The sequence below is a fragment of the Symphalangus syndactylus genome, chromosome 24, assembly GCF_028878055.3.
Source record: "Symphalangus syndactylus isolate Jambi chromosome 24, NHGRI_mSymSyn1-v2.1_pri, whole genome shotgun sequence".
NCBI lineage: Eukaryota > Metazoa > Chordata > Mammalia > Primates > Hylobatidae > Symphalangus > Symphalangus syndactylus.
The window spans coordinates 35,376,862-35,401,995 of NC_072446.2; the positions used below are offsets into that span (position 1 = coordinate 35,376,862).

At 44.9% G+C, this 25,134-nt stretch overlaps 2 protein-coding genes across 13 annotated transcripts in view; one reads left to right on the forward strand and one right to left on the reverse strand.

Annotated features, from left to right (window-relative positions):
- RPN2 (ribophorin II) overlaps positions 1–6,648 on the reverse strand; it is a 64,277-nt gene extending 57,629 nt beyond the window's left edge. For 7 of the 8 annotated variants that reach the window (XM_055265250.1, XM_055265253.1, XM_055265252.1 and 4 more), the window contains exons 1-2: positions 6,510–6,642; positions 1,387–1,580 (exon numbers count right to left, since the gene is read on the reverse strand). In XM_055265250.1, coding sequence (XP_055121225.1) covers positions 1,387–1,580; positions 6,510–6,522 — 207 coding nt within the window. In that variant the 5' untranslated portion in view covers positions 6,523–6,642. Of the gene's footprint in view, positions 1–1,386; positions 1,581–6,509 lie in introns of all 8 variants that reach the window. The other variant, XM_055265249.2, reaches the window with a different exon arrangement.
- The window catches only part of MROH8 (maestro heat like repeat family member 8), a 77,565-nt gene continuing 58,728 nt past the window's right edge, over positions 6,298–25,134 (forward strand). For 4 of the 5 annotated variants that reach the window (XM_055265243.2, XM_055265241.2, XM_055265242.2 and 1 more), the window contains exons 1-4: positions 6,324–6,656; positions 11,769–11,890; positions 13,845–13,990; positions 17,443–17,565. In XM_055265243.2, the coding sequence (XP_055121218.2) occupies positions 6,370–6,656; positions 11,769–11,890; positions 13,845–13,990; positions 17,443–17,565 (678 nt within the window). In that variant the 5' untranslated portion in view covers positions 6,324–6,369. Of the gene's footprint in view, positions 6,657–11,768; positions 11,891–13,844; positions 13,991–17,442; positions 17,566–25,134 lie in introns of all 5 variants that reach the window. The other variant, XM_055265240.2, reaches the window with a different exon arrangement.

The following is a 25,134-nucleotide window of genomic DNA, read 5'->3' on the forward strand; positions in this document are numbered from 1 at the left end:
AGGAGGCTGAGACTGGAGGATCACTTGAGCCCAGGAGTTCGAGGTTATAGTGTGCTATAATCATGCCTGTGAATAGCCACTGCACTCCAGCTGGGCAACATAGTGAGACCCTCTCTTAAATTAAAAAAAAAAAAAAAAAAAAAAGAACTATAAGCCATATAAGCCAATAAGTGGGTGGTGTTTTAAGCCCCTACATTTATAGTAATTTGTTCTTCAGTCAAAGAAAACTAAGGCAGATATGAGAAACCTGGCAAAGGAAAATTGTTTAGTCTAGCTGTCCATACTACTATAGTGAATAAAACGTAAATTCACTTTAAGACTGTTCCTGGTCAGGTGGTGGCTCACACCTGTAATCTCAACACTTTGGGAGGCTGAGGCAGGTGGATCACTTGAGCCCAGGAGTTTAAGACCAGCCTGGGCAACATGGCAAAACCCCATCTCTAACAAAAAAAATACAAAAATTGCCAGGCATGGTGGTGTGCACCTGTAGTCCCAGCTACTAGGGAAGCTGAGGTGGATGGCTTGAGCCCAGGAGACAGAGATTGCAGTGAGCCATGATCATGCCACTGCACTCTAGCCTGGGTGAGCCAGATTCTGTCTCAAAACAAAACAAAACAAAAAGACTGTCCCAAATCCAGGAAAGGTTTTAATCATGATGCATTTTCCTCACCAGAAGTCCAAAAACATGTATCAAAATTGCCTGATATAGTGACTACCATTATTTAATACATGTGAGTGCCTTCCACCTTGAATTCTCTTATTATTAGCCATACACATAGGGGGGCACTTAGTAAGTACATGTGGTATTGGACAGTCTCACTCCCAGAGCTGAAGTAAAAGTTTCTAGATGATCTATGCTTGCTCTTCTTGACATCCCACTAAAAATAACCGATCTGGTATGATCCATAACATATATTAGGCAAAAAAACAAAAACAGATCTGTCAAACTGAAATAAACTTCTTTTTTTGAGACTGAGTCTCACACTGTTGCCTGGGCTGGAGTGCAATGGTGCAATCTCAGCTCACTGCAACCTCTGCCTCCTGGGTTCACACGATTCTCTTGCCTCAGCCTCCTGAGTAGCTGGGATTACAGGCATGCACCACCACACCCAGCTAATTTTTTCTACTTTTAGTAGAGACAGGGTTTCACTGCATTGGCCAGGCTGGTCTCGAACTCCTGACCTCATGATCCACCTGCCTAGACCTCCCAAAGTGTTGGCATTACAGGCACGAGCCACCACGCCCGGCCAAATATTTCTTATATTAGATTAACCTTGGTTATCCTCAAATGAGCAAGAGTTAGTTTTGAACTACCCCAAAGGAATATGGTGAGGGGATGAAGGTTCTCCTGAACCACCCTGACCACCAGGACAAAAACAGCCTTACCTTTGCATCTGGCACCTGAGCACCAAGGCTGCTGAGTCCCACGATGGAGTAGAAGGCAGATTCCAAATTTGTGAAAGGGCGATCCAGCGAGGCTTTTAGTCTCTCCACATCATGCTTGGTGAGGTAGTGAGTGGGCGTCAGAGCCCGGGTGCTGGCTATGATTGTCAGGGCCAACAGGAAGACAGTGCTTGAACCTTCGGGGGAAATGACCATTCAGTACACTCCACACTCTTCCAAGGTGCTATACACAGTCCCCATGATGATGCGCACCAAGATCTGGGAACCAAATCACATGCGGAAGGACAAGGGAACCCAGGGGTTTAACCTGAGGAGAAGCCTTGGGAAGGCAGGGAGCCTGCTCTTCAACTGGCGGAAGGACAGTCCTCCCAGCAGCCTCCAAGCATCTAAAGCACAGGCCTTATCCTACTATTCCAATCTGAAAGATGTCTGCAAGTCCTTTGCCTCTAAGGACAGACCCAATCCTGAATCCTCACACCTTGCCAGCCTCTCAACCAGATCTCCTCCCTCGCGCTTCCCACTATCTGTTGCTCTCTGGCTTCTTCTCTGTCCTCTAACAAGCCAGGCTGTTTCCTGCCCAGCATTTTTCCATGCTTTCCCCTACCTCAACTTTGCTTAATTTTTACTTTCAGAATTCAGCTCAAGCACCTCTTCCTTAAGAAGCTCTCCCAACCTGCACATTGTGCACATGTACCCTAAAACCTAAAGTATAATAAAAAAAAAAAAAAAAAAAAAGAAGCTCTCTCTAGGATTAGGTCCCCAGTACAATAAAGTAAGGAAGAACCCAGACTCTGGGGCCAGGCTTAAATCACACCTCTGCCATTTATTAGCAATGTGCCCTTGGCAGTTATTCAACCAGCTGGTGCCTCAGTTTCCTCAAGTGTAAAGTGGGATGATAATAGTATCTACCTCAGGAACAATTACACGAGTTAATACAGAAAGATCTGGCCAGGCCAGCACTTTGGGAGGCCAAGGCAGGTGGATCACCTGAGGTCAGGAATTTGAGGCCAGCCTGGCCAACATGGTGAAACCCCATCTCTACTAAAAATACAAAAAAATTAGCTGGGCGTGGTGGCAGGTGCCTGTAATCCCAGCTACCCGGGAGGCTGAGGCAGGAGAATTGCTTGAACCTGGGAGACAAGAGGTTGCAGAGAGCTGAGAATGCGTCATTGTCGCCAACCTGGGCGACAAGAGCAAAACTCCGTCTCAAAAAAAAAATCTTAGAATAATGACTGGCACATAACAAGTGCTATATCAATGTTAGCTACTACTTCTACTACTATTATTATTGTTGTTCTTATATCCACTCATAGCAATCTGTACTTCTCTGTGGAATTTTCCACAACTTTAACAGTGTAATGTCTGATTTCTCTGCTAAACTGTAAGTTCCATGAGGATAAAGACTGCTTCTTTGGTTCATCCCAGTATTTCCAAGTCTTGCACACTGCCTGGCACATAGTTACTGAATAAATATTTGCTGAATAAATGGAAAGAAAAATTAATCCCCATCTATGATGCCCCAGGGGACAGGAAGCTGCAGGAGTGGTACGGTTCTACTTATTTAAAAAACAAAACAAAAAACACTTTTGAATGGGCTGCTTCTTGATAAAGTGCATTGTCTGGCACCCAAGTAACAGCAGTAACAAATAATCACTAGGCTAACATGAGTGGCCCTAAATCCTTTGCCTTTACTGTTAAATTAAGCTTGAACTAGAATCCTTGAAAAAAGGCACTATTGGCCAGCGGCAGTGGCTCACGTCTGTAATCCCAACACTTCGGGAGGCTGAGGCGGGCGGCTCGCTTGAGCCCAGGAGTTCAAGACTAGACCAGGCAACATGGCAAAACCCTTTCTCTATAAAAAAGAAAATACAAAAATTAGCCAGGCATGGTGGCGTGTGCCTGTAGTCCCAGCTACTCGGGAGGCTGAGGTAGGAGGATCACTTGAGCCCAGGAGGTTGGGACTGCAGTGAGCTGTGATCGCACCACTGGACTCCACCCTGGGTGAAAAAGAGAGACCCTGTCTCAAAAAAATAAAAGACGGCCGGGCGCAGTAGCTCACGCTTGTAATCCCAGCACTTTGGGAGGCCAAGGTGGGCAGATCACTTGAGGTCAGGAGTTCAAGACCAGCCTGGCCAACATGGTGAAACCCTGTCTCTACTAAAAAGACAAAAATTAGCCGGGTGTGATGGTGGGTGCCTGTAATCCAAGCTACTTGGGAGGCTGAGGCAGGAGAACCACTTAAACCCAGGAGGCGGAAGTTGCAGTGAGCCGAGATCACACCACTGCACTCCAGCCTGGGCGACAGAGCGAGACTCCATCTCAAAAAAAAAAATAAATAAATAAATAAATAAAATAGAAGAAAAAGAAAAAATCTATCACATGGCATATTCATCAAATGTATACTGAGCTACTATGTGCCACACACTACTTTAGGTGTTAAAAATACAGCAGGAAACAAAAGAAACAAAACTCCCACCCTCAAAGAGCTTGTATTCTAGTGACAAAAGACATCACATGAAATAAGAACATTATTTATCACATTAGAAAGTAAAAGTGCTATGGAAAAAATAAAGTACAGAAGAGATATTTGGGAAGGGCTGCATTTTAAATACAGTAGTCTATGAAGGCCTAAGAAATAAAACATATTGAGTATAGACCTGAAAGAGAAGCAAGTCATAAAGATATCTGGTGGGAAACTATGCTAAGAAGAAAGACCCAATATGGCCGGGCGCGGTGGCTCACACCTCTAACCCCAGCACTTTGGGAGGCCGAGGCAGGAGGATCACCTGAGGTCAAGAGTTCGAGACCAACCTGGCCAACATGGTGAAACCCCATGTCTACTAAAAATACAAAACATGAGCCGGACATAGTGACTTGGCCTGTAATCCCAGCTACTATGGAGGCTGAGGCACGAGAATCACTTGATCCGTGAAGCAGAGTGGGCAGTGAGCTAAGATCGTGCCACTGCACTCCAGCCTGGGGCTCTGTCTAAAAAAAAAAAGAAAAGAAAAACCAAATGCAAAGATTCTGAATCAGGAGTATGTACACATACAGTGTTTTTTGAGATCAGCAAGGACAGTACAGCTTGAGTGGAGTAAGCAAAGGGTAAGTAGATGAGGTAACAGAGTTAGCAGAGGATAAATCCAGAGGGCTTTGTATACCACTGTAGTGGAAGCCACTGGAAAGTTCTTTTTTTTTTTTTTTTTAAAAGACAGAGTCTCGCTCTGTTGCCAGGCTGGAGTGCAGTGGTGCAATCTCGGCTCACTGCAGCCTCCACCTCCCGGGTTCAAGCGATTCTCCTGCCTCAGCCTCCAAAGTAGCTGGGACTACAGGCACGTGTCACCATGCCCAGCTAATTTTTGTCTTTTTAGTAGAGACGGGGTTTCACCATGTTGGCCAGGATGGTCTCGATCTCCTGACCTCGTGATCCGCACGCCTCGGCCTCCCAAAGTGCTGGGATTACAGGCGTGGGCCACCGCACCCGGCTGGAGGCCACTGGAAAGTTCTAAGCAGAGGAGTGATTTGACTTACACTCTAATGGTATTACTGTGTTGAGAATAAACAATACTGTGTGGAGAACAGACCATGCAGGTGCAAGGACAGAGCGGGGGACACCAGTTGGGAGACTACCGCCATAATCCAAGCCAGAAGATGATAGTGGCCCAAACCAGGGCAACAGCAGTGAACATGGTGAGAAGTGATGAGAGTTAGTCTGGCTAGAATTCAAAATTAAAGCCTATCAGAAACTGCTAATGGACAGAAAGACCTAAGAGAAAGAGGAGTCAAGATACTAATGCTGAATCCCCCAATGCCTTGTGCACAGGCAGGTACCCAATATATGAAGATCTAGTGAATGGTTGTGACTAGCATTTTCCCACCCAGACCGTAAATTCCCCTAAAACAGCACCTGTGTCAGAATCCTAATCTTCTCACTCCATGTTAACGAGAGCAGTAACTTTTCTGACTAAAAGTTGAGCACTTAATATGTTGGGGATGCCCACACTATGCTGTGCTTTGCACACACCAAATCATTAAATCCTCACAACGTCTAAGTAAGGTGGCTATTTTCTGCATTTCACAGACCAGGAAAGTAAGGCTCAGAAGTAGTTACCTGCCCTAGGACACATCACAGAGAATCAAACTTCAGGCAATTTGAATCCAAAGTCTGCTTTTAACCACTTTACTATCCTGAACTTCTCAAATAATGAAACGGTGAGCCACTGACTCATTCATGTGTCACCCTGGGCAAGTAAGTTTCCTTCCGTGGGATTCCAACTTCTCATCTGTCAACTGGTAATAACAAGAGTACATGCTTCCAAAGTTACGATGAGGCTAATGAGATTCCACCCTGCACAGCGTCTACTCAGTAACTTCCAATGCACTTAACTTTATTGAGTTCTTACCTAGGGCCATGCATTGTTCTAAACTTAGCACGAAAATGATTTCACTTAACAGAGCAACTCAACGAGGCAGATAACGTGACTAACTTGACTAACTTATTTTACAGATGAGAAACTGAGGTGCAGAGGGGTTAAGTAACCTGCTTTGGGTTACACAATGAATAGTGGCCGACTGCAAGTTTGCACCCAGAGTGTCACTTGAGAACTTATGCTCCAGGCTCCCAGAGAAAAGTGAGGGGTTTTCTTTGCCCCTTTCACTGTAGGGGAAACTACAGCCCAAAGGACAATCTGCCCAAACCCTCACACGAAGTAAGGGGCAGCGCCGGGACCAGAACCTTAGGCCGCCTGGTCCAGGAGCCCGCGCGAGTGAAATGAATGAGTGAGGCCAGGCCTAGGCTAAGCGCGGCCGCGGTCCCCACGGCTGAGCCTCGGGGCGACCCGTAGCTCCACGCTGCACCCCTCCCCCAGGCACCAACCCCGCCAGGTCGCGGGCACTCCCACCAGTTCGCAGCCCTCCTTCGGACCCTCGACCCGAGAGCGCCCCAGTCAGAGCTGGTTTGTGCCCATGCCCCTGTCCCGCAGGGGAAGGGGATCCCGCCTGGCCGGCTCTCGAGCGGCGACTAGTAGCCTCCCGCGGGCTACAGCCCTCTCCCCAAAGAGTGCCGGCCGCGGGGCCCTGTCGATAAGTCACGCGCAGCTCCTCACCCGGCGGCGCCATTCCTCCGAGCAGGTCCCGCCGGAGTCCGAGCCGCAGGCTGACTTCCGCTCGGGAAAGTGGCTCCAAGAGCCTGCCACAGGGGACTCCAGGAACTCGCGGCAGACTCTGCGGGCCAGGATGAGTTCTAAGCACAGGTCAGTGTCCGCAGCGCCGCTGAGCTTCGACGCCTCAAGCAGCCGCGGCCGGGATCCCAGTCGTCCTTCGCACAGGGCCTTGCAGTTCCCGAGGACAAACCTGTCTCCCCCCCACGCCCAGGCCCACTTGGAACCGACCGCTCGCAACGCTCCTATTCCGGGAGCTACCGGGACGCGGTTGGGCCAGGCCTCGGGGTGGGCCCGAGACGCGGCCGCTTCTGATTGGCTTATCTGCTGTCACTCACTCGTCTTTCTGCTGCCCGGCCCATTTTAAAGGAACAGGAAGGGTCTCGTCGGGAGGGGATAGCTTAGAAGGGATTTTTTTTTTTTTTTTTTTTTCCTCTTTAGAAAATTGTGGCAGTTTCTGGCCGGGCGCAGTGGCTCACGCCTGTAATCCCAGCACTTTGGGAGGCCGAGGCGGGCGGATTACCTGAGGTCAGGAGTTCGAGATCAGCCTGACCAACATGGTGAAACCCCGTGTCTACTAAAAATACAAAATTAGCTGGGTGTGGTGACACATGCCTGTAATCCCAGCTACTGGGGTGGCTGAGGCAGGAGAATCGCTTGAACCTGGGAGGCAGAGGATGCGGTGAGCCAAGATCGCGCCATTGCACTCCAGCCTGGGCAACAAGAGTAAATCTCCGTCTCGCCAAAAAAAAAAAAGAAAATTATGTCAGTTTTTTCCAAAGATTATCACTGGGGTTGTTAATAACTGACCTACGAGTGACGTTTTATCTGATTTGCAGAGCAATGCAGTGACTCATAGAGAACGTATTAGGCCAGTTTTACAGGCTCAACATGGAAGTGGCTCATCCAGGAACACCGCTCTAGTAACTAGCGCCAATTACTGAATGTTTATAGTATAATCCGACACTGTGCTGAACGCTCAGTACAAGCATTATTTCTTTTCTTTCCTTTTTTTATTGTTACGGGATCTTGCTCTGTTGCCTGGGCTGGAGTGCAGTGGTGTGATCACAGTTTACTGCAGCCTCGACATCCTGGGCTCAAGCAGTCCTCCCGCCTCAGCCTCCCGAGTAGCTGGGACCGCTGCCACGCGCCACCACGCCCAGCTAATCTTTAAAATTATTTTTGGTAGATACTGCATCTCGCTTTGTTGCCCAGGCTAGTCTGGAACTCCTGGGCTCAAACGATCCTCCGGCCTTAGCCTCCCAAAGTGCTGAGATTACAGGCTAATCCCATTTTAAAGAGAAGGAAACAGATTTGAACCTAGGCAGTCTGACTCCAGAATCTGTGCTTTTAACTACAGTTTTATGAACCTATAAAGTATGCACAATATAACTCTTATTAACGTTATTATTGTCCCAAATGTTACTCTGCATGGGAGAGAGTCAGTTCTTTCTGTGTCTATTATGATAGCCACTAGCCATATGTGGATATTTAAATTTGAATTTAAATGGATTAAAATTAAGTAAAATTTAAAATTCAGTCTCTCATTTGTACTAGCCACATTTCAAGTGCTCAGTAGCCACAGATAGCTAGTGGATATCAGATTGGACAACTCAAAATTATAGGACATCTTCATTATCACAGAAAGTTCCATTGGGCAGTGCTGATGTAGAATATATAAAGAATTCTCCCAACTCAAGAATAAGACAACCAACCAGTGGTGTGCTGGAGCTGTCTCATACTGTCTTGAGAGAGTCCATTGTTAAATTTTCATTAATTTTGCAAATTGGTTAAATACAGCCATTTAGAAAATTACATCAACTTAGGATGAAATAAAGTATATTGAAAACAAAACTCATTATTTCCTAATTATTTCACTACATTTTACGTTTTGTGTGCTTTTGTGGTTGCATATATCTATTGTAACTGTGTGGTGGAAATATATGACGGTATGCCATTGCACATCTCTTCCCAAGGTAATATTGGTAGCTTGATTTTGGCCATGATGGGAGTATTTACACCACAGACTCAGCATATGCAGCCAGGAATGGTGGCTCAGTCTGTAATCCCAGGGCTTTTGGGAGGCTGAGGTAGGAGGATCACTTGAGTCCAGGAGTTCGAGACCCACCTGGGCAACACAGCAAGACCTGCCTCTACAAAAAAAAAATTTATATTAGCCAGGTTTGGTGGCTCGCATCTGTGGTCCTAGTGACTAGCTGTGGGCCACAGATGGGAGCCACCACACCTGACTAATGAAAAAGACCAACAATAGCAAATGTTGGCAAGGATGTGGAGCAACAGGATCTCTCATATCCTGCTGTTGGAAATGTAAAGTGGTACAACCATTTTGGAAACAGATTGACAGCTTCTTTGTTGTTTGTTTGTTTTGAGACAAAGTCTCCCTCTGTTACCCAGGCTGGAGTGCAATGGCACAATCTCAGTTCACTGCAACTTCCATCTCCTGGGTTCAAGCGATTCTCATGTCTCAGCCTCCCAAGTAGCTGGGATTACAGGTGCGCGCCACACTGCCCGGCTGAATTTTTTATATTTTTAGCAGAGACGGGGTTTCACCATGTTGGCCAGGCTGGTCTCAAACTCCTGACCTCAAGTGATCCACCCAACTGAGCCTCCCAAAGTGCTGGGATTACAGGTGTGAGCCACTGGTTCTTGTTGTTTTTTAAGAGGCAAGGTCTCTATCTGTCGCTCAGGCTGGAATACAGTAATGGAATCATAGCTCACTGCCGCCTTCAACTCCTGGACTCTAGGACCCTCTTGCCTTGGCTTCCTGAGTAACCAGGACTACAGGCACATGCCACCACCCCCAGCTAAGTTTTTGTAGAGATCGGATTTTGCTATGTTACCCAGGCTTGTCTCAAACTCTTGGTCTCAGGCAATCCTTTCGCCTTAGCCTCCCAAAGGCACTGGGAATACAGGCATGAGACACAGCACATGGCCAAGCAGCATCTTAAGTCAGTTATACAATCTACCACACAACCTAACCATTCTGCTCCTAGAGGGTTTCTTTGTTTTTAATGAACTCATTTTTTATTAAAGAAATATATGCGTACAGGACAAAGTTCAAACTTTATTCGTTTGGGGTTTCCTTCCAAAATTGTTTTATTGGCTGGGCACGGTGGCTCATGCCTGTAATCCCCACACTTTGGGAGGCCAAAGTGGGCAGATCACCTGAGGTCAGGAGTTTGAGACCAGCCTGGCCAACATGACAAAACCCCGTCTCTACTAAAAATATAAAAATTAGCCGGGCGTGGTGTCAGGCCCCTGTAATCCCAGCTACTCAGAAGGCTGAGGCATGAGAATCACTTGAACCCAGGAGGCAGAGAGGTTGCAGTGAGCTGAGATTGCACCACTGCACTCCAGCCTGGGCGACAAAGTGAGACTCTGTGTCAAAAAAATAAAAATTAATAATAATAAATAAATAACTTTTAAAAATGAATTCCGTAAGTTGTGTTTTTTTGTTTTTCTTCTAGAGACAGGTTCTTTCTGTCAGTCAAGCTGGAGTGCAGTGGTGCTATCATAGCTCACTGCAGTCTTAAACTCTTGGGCTCAGGGGATCCTCTTGCCTCAGCCTCCTGAGTAGCTAGGACTACAGGCACATGCCACCACACCTAGCTAATTTTTTACTTTTTTTTTTTTTTTTGAGACGGAGTCTCGCTCTGTCGCCTGGGCTGGAGTACAGTGGTGCAACCTCGGCTCACTGCAAGCTCCACCTCCCGGGTTCACGCTGTTCTCCTGCCTCAGCCTCCCGAGTAGCTGGGACTACAGGCGCCCACCACCGTGCCCAGCAAATTTTTTTGTATTTTTTTTTTAGTAGAGATGGGGTTTCACCCTGTTAGCCAGGATGGTCTCGATCTCCTGAACTCATGATCCACCCGCCTCAGCCTCCCAAAGTGCTGGGATTACAGGCATGAGCCACCACACCTGGCCAATTTTTTACTTTTTTGTAGAAATGAGTTCTCACTGTGTTGCCCAGGCTAGTCTCAAAGTCCTGAGCTCAAGCAGTCCTCCCACTTCAGCCTCCCAAAATGCTGAGATTACACAGTAAGCCACCATGCCCAGCCTCCATAAGTTTTTTTGTCATGTATGCCAACATTTGTGTGTGTGTGTTTCTGTGTGTATACACACATACTTATTACTTTTGTGAAAATACTGTTTTGTTTTAATAAAAAATGTCATCTCCATTGTTTGACAGCTTGCTTTTTCATTCATGAATCTATGCTAAACATTCAGTAAATAGAGACCTGCTCAATCATTCATTCTACTAATAATTGTTGAGCACTTCTGTATGTCACTGTTCTAGACTCCTGGGATACATTCATGAACAAAGCAGCCAAAGATTCTTGCCCTCATGAAGCTTACATTTTAGCAGGAGGAAATAAATGACAAACAATGAACATGATAAATAAGTAAAAGATATATTGGAAGGTGTTACGTGCTATGGTAAAAAGAAAAAGTAGGAAAGGGTAAGGAGGATAGAGGGAGTTTGGTGAGGTGTTCTACCTCAATCTGGTTTTTTTGGTGTGTTTGTTTGTTTTTTGAGATGGAGTCTCGCTATGTCACCCAGGCTCGAGATTGCGAGTGCAGTGGCGCAATCTCGACTCACTACAACCTCCACCTCCCAGTTCAAGTGATTCTCCTGCCTCAGTCTTCTGAGTAGCTGGGATTACAGGCATGTGCCACCATGCCCGGCTATTTTTTGTATTTTTAGAAGAGACCGGGTTTTGCCATGTTGGCCAGGCTGATCTTGAACTCCTGATCTCAGGTGATCTGCCCGCCTCTGCCTCCCAAAGTGCTGAGATTACAGGTGTGAGCCACCTGCACCCAGCATTGTTTTTAACAGCAGCATAGTATTTCTTACCTATCCATTCACTCCTAATGAGACTGACAACATGCTAGGTACTGGGGATACAACTGTGACCACGTAGACAAGGTTTCTCTCTAATGGAGTTGATAGTCTGATAGGAGATAGTCAAACAAACCCAAATGAGCAAGGTAATTGTAGGTGGTGGTTAAATACCATGAAAAAATAAGAAGGTAACTGTGGGGCCAGGATGGTGGGAGCTACTTAATCTAGATTGGTGATGAATAAATGCCTCTCTCAGAAAGTGACATTTAGGCTTTCAAATAAATGACGAGACAGAAGCAGTCCTGGAAAACTAATTTTTCACATCTCTTCTTTATTCCTAGGATCTGTAGTCAGGAAAAAGTAGTGATCCTCTGTGCCTATGACAGTGATTCAGAAAGTGTGGATTTGGAGCTGAGCAACTTAGAGACTATTAGAAAAGGCTCAAGTAGCATTGAACTGACAGGTAAAAAGGAGAAAGGACCAGAAAGGGGAGGGGAGGGGAGGGGAAAAGAGAATCTATTTTCAACTCAGGCCAAGAGGTATTGATTGAGTACTTGCTGGGTGAACAGCCCTTGACTAGACTTTGATGATGAATTTGGTCCCTGACTTTGAGACCTTGAAATACAGTTGGCAAAATAAGATGAGATACATGGTTCGTGATGTCCAGGAAACTAAGGTTGGTCCTGAGACAGTTCTGCAGAAGAGTCTGAGTGCTTGAGGGATTCTGAGGAGGGAAAGGGCAGTGTGGGATGCCTTGGAGTGGGAGGACTTCATGCAGAAGGTAGGATCTGGATTGGGCCTCAGAATAACTTTCATTCTACAAAACATTTATTGAGTACCAGGAGCTGGGAATACAACAGTAGACATGACCAACATGGTCACTGCCCTCATAGAACTTACATTATCGTGCAGAAAAGAGACCAAAAAGAGTAAACAGACAGTCACTGAAGTAACTACAACTTGTAGTAAGCAATATGGAAGAACAGGCTGAGACCAAAAATAAGGGCGATAGGAACCTACTTGAAACTCTGGTTGTCAGAGAACACCTGTATGAGACCGTGAGTGCTATTTAAACCTAAAGGAGGCTTGAAAGATATGAGAGTAACTCATGTGAATACAGAGAGTGCTACAGATAGATGGGGACAGCATGTGCATGACACAGGAAAGATCTTGGTGTGTTTGAAACTACCTTCATTCATTCATACATTCATTCAGCAAATACTTAATGAAGCCCTCCTGTGCTCTAAGCTTAATCTAGCAGCTGGAGATATAGCATCAAACAGAACAGACACAGTATACCTACGGATGAACAGGCAAATGGAACTCAGTGCAATCAGTGTGATGCAGGTAGGAGAGGCAGAGTAGATACAGAGTGGTTTATTAGTGACTAGGGGATACTTAGCCAAAATAGGCAAAAAGGGCATACACAAAAGGCATCCTGGAGATGAGACTTGAAGGATGAGTAGGAGTCAGCAAGGCAAAGATAGGTAAGGGAAGATGGGGGGGAAGAAGGAGAAAAATGCAGGCAGAAGGAACAGCCTGTGCACAGATCAGAATGAGAATATGGCTTCAATTATTGCAGTTAGTGGATGATAGGAATATGGCAGGAAGTGGGTAGTTTACAGAAGAGGCATTCAAGAAATCAAAAAGAATACAAAAGTAGAGTGGTGGCCGGACGTGGTGGCTCACATCTGTAATCCCAGCACTTTGGGAGGCTGAGGCAGGTGGATTACCTGAGGTCAGGAGTTCGAGACCTTGCCTGGCCAACATAGCGAAACCCCGTCTCTACTAAAAATACGAAAATTACCCAGGGGTGGTGGCGTGTGCCTGTAATCCCAGCTACTTGGGAATCTAAGGCACAAGAATCGCTTGAACCCAGGAGGCAGAGGTTGCAGTGAGCCAAGATCACGGCACTGTACTCCAGTCTGAGTGATAGAGTGAGACTCTGTCTCAAAAAAAAAAAAAAAAAAAGAATGGTAAAAATCTTCAGATGAAAGATGTGTTAAGGGGGAAATACTTCTGGGATCAGTTCTTTGCATGTATTACCTCATTTAATTCTTACAATAACCCTGTTTTACAGATAAGGAAACTTAGGTTTCAGGAGGCAAACTAACTCGATAAAGGTCATACAAGTAGTAAGTGGTAGAGCCAAGATTCAAACTAGTCTCAAACTGAGATTTGAAGTCCATAGTCTTAACCATTCTGCTACAGCTCAGTCCCAAAGGTTTTCTGTAGCTTAGGAGGCCCTTAGAGAACATTGAATTTCTAATTGAGAAAACTGAGTCTAGGAGACAGGATGGGACTTGGTTAAGGTCATAGAGCAAGTAGTAAAGGTGAGAGCCAGAGGTACTCCCCACTAAACCTTATCACTTTACACAGTACAGAGGCATTATCCAGTGTCTTTCTTTCAATGTTAGACTTGGACATCCGTGACATCCCTGGACTCCATTGTGAGCCCCTGTCACATAGCCCCAGACACCTGACCCAACAGGACCCGCCCAGTGAGGCCATTGTTGAGAAACTGATCCAGTCCATCCAGAAGGTTTTCAATGGTGAGCTAAAGGTATGCACAAGCAATTTTTATGAGTTATCCAACTTATTCCTCCATTTTAACAAATATTTTAAACATATTATTTCTTGATTATGCAAATAATTTTATATTATAGGTTATAAAACATGTTTGTTTTATATGTATAATACATATATTTACTATATTTATAAATTATACCTACATATATAATTATGAAATTAATGTAAAAACAAAGAAAACCATAATAAAAATTAAAAGCTAATCTTCCGTAATTACAATCTCAAATAACTACTGCTGACATTTTGGTTTTTTTTTTTAGACTTTTTTTTTTTTTTTTTTTTTTCCTGAGACAGTGTCTCACTCTGACGCCCGGGCTGGAGTGCAGTGGCACGATCTCAGCTCACTGCAACCTCTGCCTCCAGGGTTCAAGTGATTCTCCTGCCTCAGCCTCCTGAGTAGCTGGGATTACAGGCACGTGCCACCATTGCCCAGCTAATTTTTGTATTTTTAATAGAGATGGGTTTCACCATGCTGACCAAGCAGGACTTGAACTCTTGACCTCAAGCAATCCACATGCCTTGGCCTCCCAAAGTGCTGGGATTACAGGCATGAGCCACTGTGCCCAGTCCTCTATGGCTTTTAAATCCCATTCACCCAATCAACAAGTAATGAATGAACAGCTACCATTTATAACGCACTATGCTAGACGCAGGGAAGAAGTTGGAGTAGCAAGATTAAAGACTATTCACAGATAAACAAACTGGGCCACAAACAGACCGAGACCCTGTCTCAAAAAATATAATACTTTTCAGCAATTAAAGGAGGGAACTATTGATACAACAGCAAAGATGAATCGCAGAGGCATTGTGTTGAGTGAAAGAAACCAATCAGAAAAGTTACAGACTGTATGATTCCAGTTGTGTGACATTTTTGAAAAGACAAAACCATGGTGATGGAGAACAGATTAGTGATTCCTAGGAATTAGGTTGGGGAGAGGGTGTGACTAAAAAGGGAAAGCAGGAGGGAAATTTGGGGGATGGTGGAACTGTTCGTATCCTGACTGTGGTGATGGTTATACATGTGTATGTGTGTGTTATAACACATGGAACCACATGCTTCCTGCCAAAATCAGTTTTACTGTATGACACATTTTTAAAAATCATGTTATCACTTTGTACCACATAAATATATACAACCATAATTTGTCAGTTTACCAAAACACACACACACATACACATACACACAAAACCACACAGAGCCTCTACTGGAAGGAGGATGAGAGAAACTTCAGGAATGCTGGTAATAATCTGTTGCTGGCTACAGGGTGTTTTTTGATTTGTGAAAATCCACCAAGCTGTACATTTTCTTTATGTAGAATACCAATGAAAAATAAAAATAAAACATTTAAAGCCAGCATGTTGGCCTTCACTTTTGACTTCAGCTAGTCCTTATACTTCATATCAGCATGGTTTTCTTTCGATTTCTTTGTAGTTAATGAAGGGCTTGGATTGCTGCCGTGAATTGAAACAAAAAAGCCCATTCCCTGCCTTGAGCTGATTCCACAGTCAGTCAGGGAAATAGAATAAGAAGGTCATTATGTCAGAGTATCGCAAGTGCCATGATAGCAATTTATTCATGTGATTTGTAGATACACTTAGAAAGGACACTGGACCAGCCAGGCGCAGTGGCTCACACCTGTAATCCCAGCACTTTGGTAGGCCAAGGTGAGCAGATCACGAGGTCAGGAGTTCAACACCAGCCTGGCTAACATGGTGAAATCCCTGTCTCTACTAAAGATACAAAAAATTAGCCGGGCATAGTGGCAGGTGCCTGTAATCCCGGCTACTTGGGAGGCTGGGACAGGAGAATAGCTTGAACCTGGGAGGCGGAGGTTGCAGTGAGCCAAGATCATGCCATTGCACTCCAGCCTGGGCAACAGGGTGAGACTCTGTCTCAAAAGAAAAAAAAGAAAGGACACTAGACCCTGCTTCAGGAGCAAACGCATTCTCCAAGTCTTAAGATATACAGAGATTTTTTTTTTCTTTTTTGAGACAGAGTCTTGCTCTGTCACCCAAGCTATAGTGCAGTGGCGCGATTTTGGCTCATTGCAACCTCCGTCTCCCAGGTTCAAGCGCACCTATAGTCCCAACTACTCAGGAGGCTGAAATACAAGGATCCCGTGAGCCCAGGAGATGTAGACTGCAGTGGGCGGTGATCATGCCACTGCACTCCAGCCTGGATGACAGAGCGAGACCCTGTCTTAAAAAAAAAAAAAGGTTCTATGATAAATAGGTATTTTATATTTTTTTATATACATATATACACATATATATGTGTGTGTATATATACACACACATATATATACACACATATGTGTGTATATATATATGTGTATGTATATATATACATATATAATTAGAAAAAGAGGCTGGGTGCAGTGGCTCACGCCTGTAATCCCAGCACTTTGGGAGGCCAAGGCAGACGGATCACTTGAGCTCAGGAGTTTGAGACCAGCCTGGGCAATATAATACAAATAATTAGCTGGACGTGGTGGTGCGTGCCTGTGGTCCCAGTTAGTTGGGAGGCTGCGGAGGGAGGATTGCTTGAGCCCAGGAGGTTGAGGTTGCAGTGAGCTGAGATCACGCCACTGCACTCCAGCCTGGGTGACAGAGCAAGACTCCATGTCAAAAAATATAATAATAATAATAATAATAATAATAATAAAATAGAAAAAGAGAATGTTAGTACTGAGAGATTTTATTCTTCCAATCAGAACTTGGATTTTAATAGGAAATTTTAAAGGCAAAATAATGAATTTTTAATGACACTGAAAGAACTAGAAGTAACAATCAGGGAGGTCACCTTTAGGGAGCTTTTTTTTTTTTGAGATGGAGTCTCACTCTGTCACCCAGGCTGGAGTGCAGTGGCGCCATCTCACTCACTGCAACCTCCGCTTCCCGGGTTCAAGTGATTCTCATGCCTCAGCCTCCCAAGTAGCTGGGACTACAGGCACAGGCACGCACCACCACGCCTGTCTACTTTTTTGTATTTTTAGTAGAGACAGGGTTTCACCATGTTGACCATGCTGGTCTGGAACTCCTGACCTCAGTTGATCTGTCCACCTCAGCCTCCCAAAGTGTTGGGATTCCAGGCATGAGCCACCACGCCCAGCCTAGGAAGCTTAATCAGGCAACACTACACAGGACAGGCAGGTAGAAAAGCAAAGACTAAGAGTGGGGAAAGCCAGGATGGAACATGGAGCTGAGAGGAGAGCCAAGGTCCCAAATCAAGGCAGGGCCAGTGGACAAGGAATTTCACTGAAATCTTCCATAATTTACTCATCCTTGTAATAAAAGACTGATACTGGGTTGAAAGAGATGTCAGATATTTAAAGCATTCCAAGAAACTTTTCAAAAACTCTCCACAGTTATTCAAATAAGATTATGACATATAATTGTATTTTTATCATTTTCCCACAAATTCAGGGTGAACTTGAAAAGCTGAAATTCCTAGGAAATCTGTCTTCTCTCAGCCAAGCTTTACCTTATGATGAAACTGCAGAATCATTCATTCACAGCCACATAGCAGACATTGTGCATACCTTAAATGTAAGTATTATGACCTTATCACAAATGATTGGGATCACACAAATTCAGTGACTTGGCCAAAGCATTTTTTAGTGGCTTCACCTGTGTTATCAATTCACTTGCACTCTTCTAGTATCAGTATCTCCACATGGAGGAGAAATACTCAGGGCCACTCCACACGTGTAATCACCCTTGAAAACCATTAAAAGAAGAGTAGAAAGCACAGGAACAGCATTTGAATTTCTCAGCAAGGCCAACGCTACATTCTCATGAATCAAGCAGTAGTTCCCAGACAGTCCCGATAATTGAATGCCTAGGTTCAGGTGACAGCCCTGCCTTTTTATAGCTGTGAAACTGTAGGAAATTACTTCACTTCTCAATGCCTCAGTTTCCTCCCCTATAAAACAAGAATGGCTATATCTACTTCACAGAGCTATTGTGACCATTAAATTCAAAATAAATATAAGCCACGTACCATGGTACCTAACACACACGATCCATTTGAGAAACATGACTGTATTATTGTTATCGTATTTTGTTCTATTTATACTTACTCCAGCCACACTCTGCCACCAACTCATCCATTCATTCCCTCATTAAGTGCCTGACAGTTCCAGGAACTGTCTTGGGAATTTGGGCTACAAAGACAAAGAAGACAAAATCCCTATTTATGCAGCCAAGCAAGGTATAATAAAATGTCACAGGAACCGTAACAAGTTTAAATAGGCATATGGGGGGCAGAGAGGAGAGAGTGAGTTGTCAGTTCCATGTCAAAGGATCCGGAAGAGCTTTGCAAAGGAGCTGATGCACTCAAGCAAGTACTTCTTGGTGCTTTAGTTTCCTCATCTGTGAAATGTCTCCTTCAGTTTCTCTAAAGCTTTAAAATTCTGATGTTGAAATTTCTTACATACTCCAGGAATATGAATAGTTCTTTCTCATATCACAGATCTATAAGGCTGTTTAGACTGATAGCTTTTATAATTCAAGGCTAACCAGCTAACAGTTTTAAGTAATGGATAGTTACCAAGGATCTTCTATATCTAAACACACTGTGGTGCTTTGATAAAGGTTACACATTTCCCAGAAACCTTAATCCTTGCCCTTGAAGGGTTTAGGATCCATCTGTAAGTAGCCATACTTCAAAAAGTAAATAGGTTGAGAACTATTCCAAATAATACATTAAGAAGAACAGGATGATATAATACAGGTTTAACAACAAAATGCAGCGGCTCACGTGTGTAATTCCAGCACTCTAGGAGGCCAAGGTGGGCGAATCACTTGCGGTCAGGAGACTGAGACCAGCCTGGCCAACATGGTGAAACCCCGTCTCTACTAAAAATACAAAAAATAGCCGGGCATGGTGGCAGGCGCCTGTAATCTCAGCTTCTCCTGAGGCAGGAGAATCGCCTGAACCCGGGAGGTGGAGGTTGCAGTGAGCTGAGATGACACAACTGCACTCCAGCCTGGGCAACAGAGTGAGACTCTGTCTCAAAAAAGAAAGAAACAAACAAACAAACAAGCAAATAAAAAAACAGTTTGAGACCAGTTTGGGCAATGTGATGAAACTCAATCTCTTAAAAAAAAAAAAAATTAGCCGGATGTGGTGGTGCACGCCTGTAGTCCTAGCTACTCTGGAGGCTAAGGTAGGAGGATCAGCTGAGTCCAGGAGACAGAGATTGCAGTGAGCCGAGATCATGCCACTCTCCTCCAGCCTGGGTGACAGAGTGACACCCCATCTCAAAAACAACAAAAACAACAACAACAAAAAAAAATGCAGCTTTCTACTTGGCTGTATTCCTTGGGAAAGGGGATGTAGGTAACCGCAGGATCATAGGACCTAGCCAGAGTGGCATATTTCTAGAGTTCTAGTTTCACCAAACTTGGCAACAATGGGTTGCCACATGGATCAACCAGCCAGTCCATAAAATCCGCAAATGCAAGTCTCAACAGCAAAAATGTACTGAATTGCACACTGAATCTGCATTTGAATCTGTCCACCCAGTAATAAAATGCCCACATCAGATGTCAACCAAAGTATAGGCTGGCAAGGGATTCAGCCTAGAAGAGTTAAAGGTAGCTAGTATCCATGAGAAAATTGCATGGATCACTGCAGCATTGTATAAGTCTACAAAGTCCCCGCAGGCCCACACAGGGGGGCTGAAAAAGCACAGCTCCCAGCAACCAAAGGGAGAGGTGCCCAAGAGGAGAAGCAGTTCTGCTGAGGAACTGACAAGGAGGAAGAAGCCAGGGTCATTATAGAGAAAGAAAACTTTAAGGCATTTACCAGTGCTTGTGACCCAAACCAATGCATGGCTCCAAGTATCCAAATTAAAAAAGCCAAGGAAGCCAACAACAGAAAGTGGAAAGAAGGGGAAAAAAAATTGTTATGGCACTTCACCAAATATTTCTTTCTTTTTTTTTTTTTTCTGAGACCGTGTCTCATTGTGTCGCAGGCTGGAGTGCAGTGGCACAATCTCAGGTTACTGCAACCTCTACCTCCCGGGTTCAAGCGATTCTCCTGCCTCAGCCTCCCAAGTAGCTGGGATTACAGGCACCTGCCATTGTACCCAGCTAATTTTGTGCGGTTTTATTAGAGACAGTGTTTCACAGTAGAGACCAGCCCAGGCTGGTCTTGAACTCCTGACCTCAAGTGATCTGCCTGCCTCAGCCTATCAAAGTGCTAGAATGACAGGCATGAGTTCACCAAAAATTTCTCAATAAGCACATGAAAAGATGCTGATCATTGTGATTAGGGAAAAGCAAACTAAAACAACAGTAAGCTTCAACTATACACCTACTAAAATGGCTAAAATAGAAAGGAAAGGCAATACCAAATATTAGCAAGGATATGGAGCAACTAAAACACTCATACAGTGCTGCCAGGAATGTGACATGGCACAACCACTTTGGAAAACAATTTGGCAGTTTCTTAAAAAGTGAAACATACACTTACCATATGACCCAGCAGTTTCGCTCCTAGGTAAAACGAAGCATATGTCCACACAAAGATGCATGCACAAATGTTCACAGCAGCTCCGTATGTAAAAGCCAAACCCTAGAAGAAGCCCAAGTGTTCATTAGCAGGTGAATGGATAAACAAATTGTGGTATCGTATATCCATATGATGGAATACTACTTGAGAATGAAAAGGAACTATTGAAATATGCTACAACTTGGAACAATCTCAAAATAGTTATGCTGAGTGAAAGAAACCAGACAAAAAAGAGGATATCCTGTGTGATCCTCTTTATGTGAAATTCGAGAAAATGCCAACGAATCTATAGTGACAGCAGAGCAATGGTAACCTAGAGGTAGAGGTTGAGTGAGGAGGAGAAGAAGTGAGGAATTACAAAGTAGCACAAATAAACTTTTGGGAGTGATAGAAATGTTCATTCTCTTGAGGATGGTGATGGTTTCATGGATATATACATGTATCAAAAATCATCAAACTGTATGCTTTAAATATGTACAGTTTATTGTATATTGTAAAAAAATACAATATATACAATATATAATAAAAAATATACAATATATAATGTTGAGAACTTTAATGAAAAAGAAAAGAGGCTGGGTGTGGTAGCACCTGCCTGTAGTCCCAGCCACTCTGGAGGCTGAGGCAGGAGGAACACTTGAGCCCAGAAGTTGGAGACTGTAGTGAGCTATGATTGTGCTTATGAATAGCTACTGCACTCCAGCCTCAGGAACATAGTGAGACCCCCATCTTTAAAGAAAGAGAGAGAGAGGGAGAGGGAGTGGGAGACAGAGAGAGGGAGAGAAGGAGGAGGGAGGGAGGGGAGGGAAGGGAAAGGGAGAAAGAGGAGGGAAGGAAGGAAGGAAGGAAGGAAGGAAGGAAGGAAGGAAGGAAGGAAGGAAGGAAGGAAGGGGAAGGGAAGAGAAGGGAAGGAGGGAGGGAGGCAGGGAAGGAAGGAATGAGAAAGGAAGGAAGGAGAGAAGGAAGGAAGGAGAAAGGAAGGAATGAGAAAAAGAAAAAGAAAGGAAAGAAAAAAGAGAAAAAGATGAAGGAAGGAAGGAGAGAAAGAAAAAAGAAAGGAAAGAAAAAGAAAAAAGAAAGGAAGGAGAGAAAGAAAAAGAAAGGAAAGACAAAGGAAAGAAGAGTGAAAGAAAAGAGAAGAGAAAAGAAAGAAAAAGAAAGAGGAGGGAAGGAAGGAAAGAGGGAAGGAAGGAAAGGGAAGGGAGGCAGGCTGTGGCAACTGGGAGATAGAATAAAGTGACAGCAGGATTAGAGTGAAATTAATCCAGGTGGATCTGACCTAATCTTTGAAAGATATGATGGAAGGGTTGAGAGAAGAGAGAAGGGACCACTGGGTAGGGACTTCAGATGGTAAGCTGAAGAATGTTACCTGGCTATGCCAAGGCTAGGGTTCTGCATCCTGCAATATGGCAGAGTGGCCAGGAGATGGTTTTTAGTGACTCAACAACAGACATGAGCACCAAGACCTACTGTAATAAAATTTTAATGTAACCGGATTTGCCTCTTAATTCTCCTCTGCCACCATGGGACTGCATCGGAATTCTATATCTGAGGTCCTCCACAAAACCCTCCCTACCTTGGACAAATCACTTAGCTTATCTGAACATCAGTAGCTCTACCAGTAAAATAAAGATATTCACATCTGCTCGGCTTTTGTGAAGACCTTTGAGACAGGCTGGGCACAGTGGCTCATGCCTGTAATCCCCGCATTTTGGGAGGCTGAGGTGGGCGGATCACCTGATGTCAGGAGTTTGAGACTAGCCTTGCCAACATGGTGAAACCCTGTCTCTACTAAAAATACAAAAATTAGCCAGGCATGGTGGTAGGTGCCTGTAGTCCCAGCTACTCCGGAGGCTGAGGCAGGAGAATTGCTTGAACTTGGGAGGCAGAGGTTGCAGTGAGCCGAGATCACACCACTGCACTCCAGCCTGGGCGACAGAGCCAGACTCTGTCTCACAAAAAAAAAAAAAAAAAAAAAAAAAGACCTTTGAGACAAAACGTCTAGTTTTGTTTGGATGAGTTAGGATTCTTCGGGCAAGAAACAAAAATCACCTCTGGCTCACGTAAGTTACCAAAAAAAGAAAGGATGCTGGGATATCTCTTTTAGACTCTAAGGATGAGGTTTAAACAAGCCTCCAGAAAAGTAAGTTTCAGGACAGCTCCAGAGGTCTCAGAGGCAGGGGCTTCGGTACTATCACCATGACTCAACCCTCTAGCAACTCCCGCTTTGTGCCTGTCACTGTAAGATTCCAAATTCTGCAAGAGAAAATCTGATTGGCCCAAACTGGTCTGTTCCCCGCCCCTGCATCAATCAGGTTTGCCTGGGGGCAAGATCATATAGTAATGATATGAGTTCTGGGTGTCCCACCCTGCGTTTCGGAGGCGTTCCCAGGGAGAAAGGGTGATTGCTGTGATCTGGGCAGTCACCCAGGAAGTTCCTGCTACACACATACTCTACTAACAAAAAATACCCTCTCACTTCTGACTTCCCTGTAGAGGCCAGCATAACTGTGAGCAAATAATAAACCTTCAACACCCGACTGATTAAAAAAAGAAAAGATGATTCTGGCAGAAGTGGGTCAAGTCAGTTGAAGTCAGAGGGGATTGCAAGCCTGGGGCTTCAGCTAAGAGACGCTGCTTTCATCCATATGAAGGAGTATGGCTCCAGGAATGGAGAGTCACAGAAAGTGTGCAGAGCAGGGGGTGGCTGATGCTATAACTGATGGGAGGTAGGGCTTGAACAAAAGAAAAAAATCATAAATCACCTTTTTAGTGAGCCCTGGGAAAGGGAACAATTGACAGCTATTAAAGGATAGGAAGCTGTGTTCTTCGCACGGGGACCACAGTGAACTGACTTTAATGCCAAAATTCTGGTGATGTTAGTGGCTGTGCCCTGGAGATAACCGGATGCAGATGAGTAGAGCCCTGGGAGAGCTGTCAGGGCTGAAGATAGAGTCTTAGGCTTTGTCCCTTCGGGACTATAAAGCCACAAGAATAAATGCGCTCCTTGAGGAAATAAGGAAGAAAGCAGCAGCCCACCAGCAAGATCGGAGTCAGACCAGAGCTGGAAAGTAGGAGGAGAAAAACTCAGAAAGGGGCAAGAAAGGGATCCTTGTAGTGTTTATTGAGTACTTACTGCATCCTAAGTTTTTTTGTTGTTTTCGAGACGGAGTTTCGCTCTTATTGCCCAGACTGGAGTGCAATGGCACCATCTCGGCTCACTGCGACCTCCGCCTCCCAAGTTCAAGCGATTCTCCTGCCTCACCCTCCCAAGTAGCTGAGATTACAGGCACCCACCACCATGCCTGGCTAATTTGTGTATTTTTAGTAGAGATGGGGTTTCACCATGTTGGCCAGGCTGGTCTCAAACTCCTGACCTCAGGTGATCTGCCCGCCTCAGCCTCCCAAAGTGCTGGGATTACAGGCATGAGCCACTGCGCCCAGCCTGCATCCTAAATTCGTAGTGAGATCTTTTTGGTTGCAGGTAAGAGAAATCCTGTAGAAGCAGCTGAAACACAAAAGGTGAGATTTGTTCTAAGGATCACTGAGTGCTTCCCAGAATCCCTTGACAGGAGGAGCAGCCTGACCCAGGAAGGGAATGAATCTAGAAAATAAAAACCTTCCACATACTCAAGGAGAACTTTCCATCTCTTATTTTTGCTCCTTTGTATGAATTTCCATTTCTCCTCTCTCTCTCTTTCCCCCCACCCCGTCTCCCTCTCCCCCATCTTCTCTCCCCAAAATTGGCCCTCTCAGTTGCCTTATCCATAGGGACCAGTGCTTCCAAATTTTACATTTTGTCCTTTAGAAGACCATCCAGACTGAGATGGAAGCTCTGTGTCCCAATTCCAGATTCCAGAGAGAATCTAATAGACCTTGGGGTCTACTCTGGGACAGATGAGCTGTAGCCAGTGGGACAGAATGACATAGCAGACACATAGCTTTGAGGTACCCATTTCTGTGGGTTGGGGACAGTTCCCAGAGGGGCCTGGTGGACAGTCCAGCAAGTCTTCTGCTACGGTCTTTTTTTTTTTTTTTTTTTTTTGAGACAGAGTTTCACTCTTTCACCCAGTGAAATGGCGCGACCTTGGCTCACGGAGTGCAATGGTGCGACCTTGGCTCACGGGAACCTCCACCTCCCGGGTTCCAGCGATTCTTCTACCTCAGCCTCCCGAGTAGCTGGGATTATAGGCGCCTGCTTTCGAACTCCTGACCTCAGGTGATCCACCCACCTCAGCCTCCCAAAGTGCTAGGATTACAGGCATAAGCCACTGAGTCCGGCCAGCTACAGTCATTTACATCAGCTCATTTTCTCCTACAGATAAGGCAACTCAGGCACAGGGAGTTAAATGACACATTCAGGCTCACACAATGAGTGAGTGGCAGAGCCAGTGCGCAGCCCAGGGACTGTCCCACTCCAAAGCCCCTGCTTATCACTCCACAGGTTTTTCCAGCACAGCAAGGCAGCTTTCCCTCTGCCAGTTTGTAATTTGGAAAGTTATTCTTTTTCCAGGACAAGTAACTCAGAATAATATTAGACGTGATTGTAGAGAGATGGCTGGTTTAGTGGAGAGAGGAGTTAGAATGCCTAAAGTAGA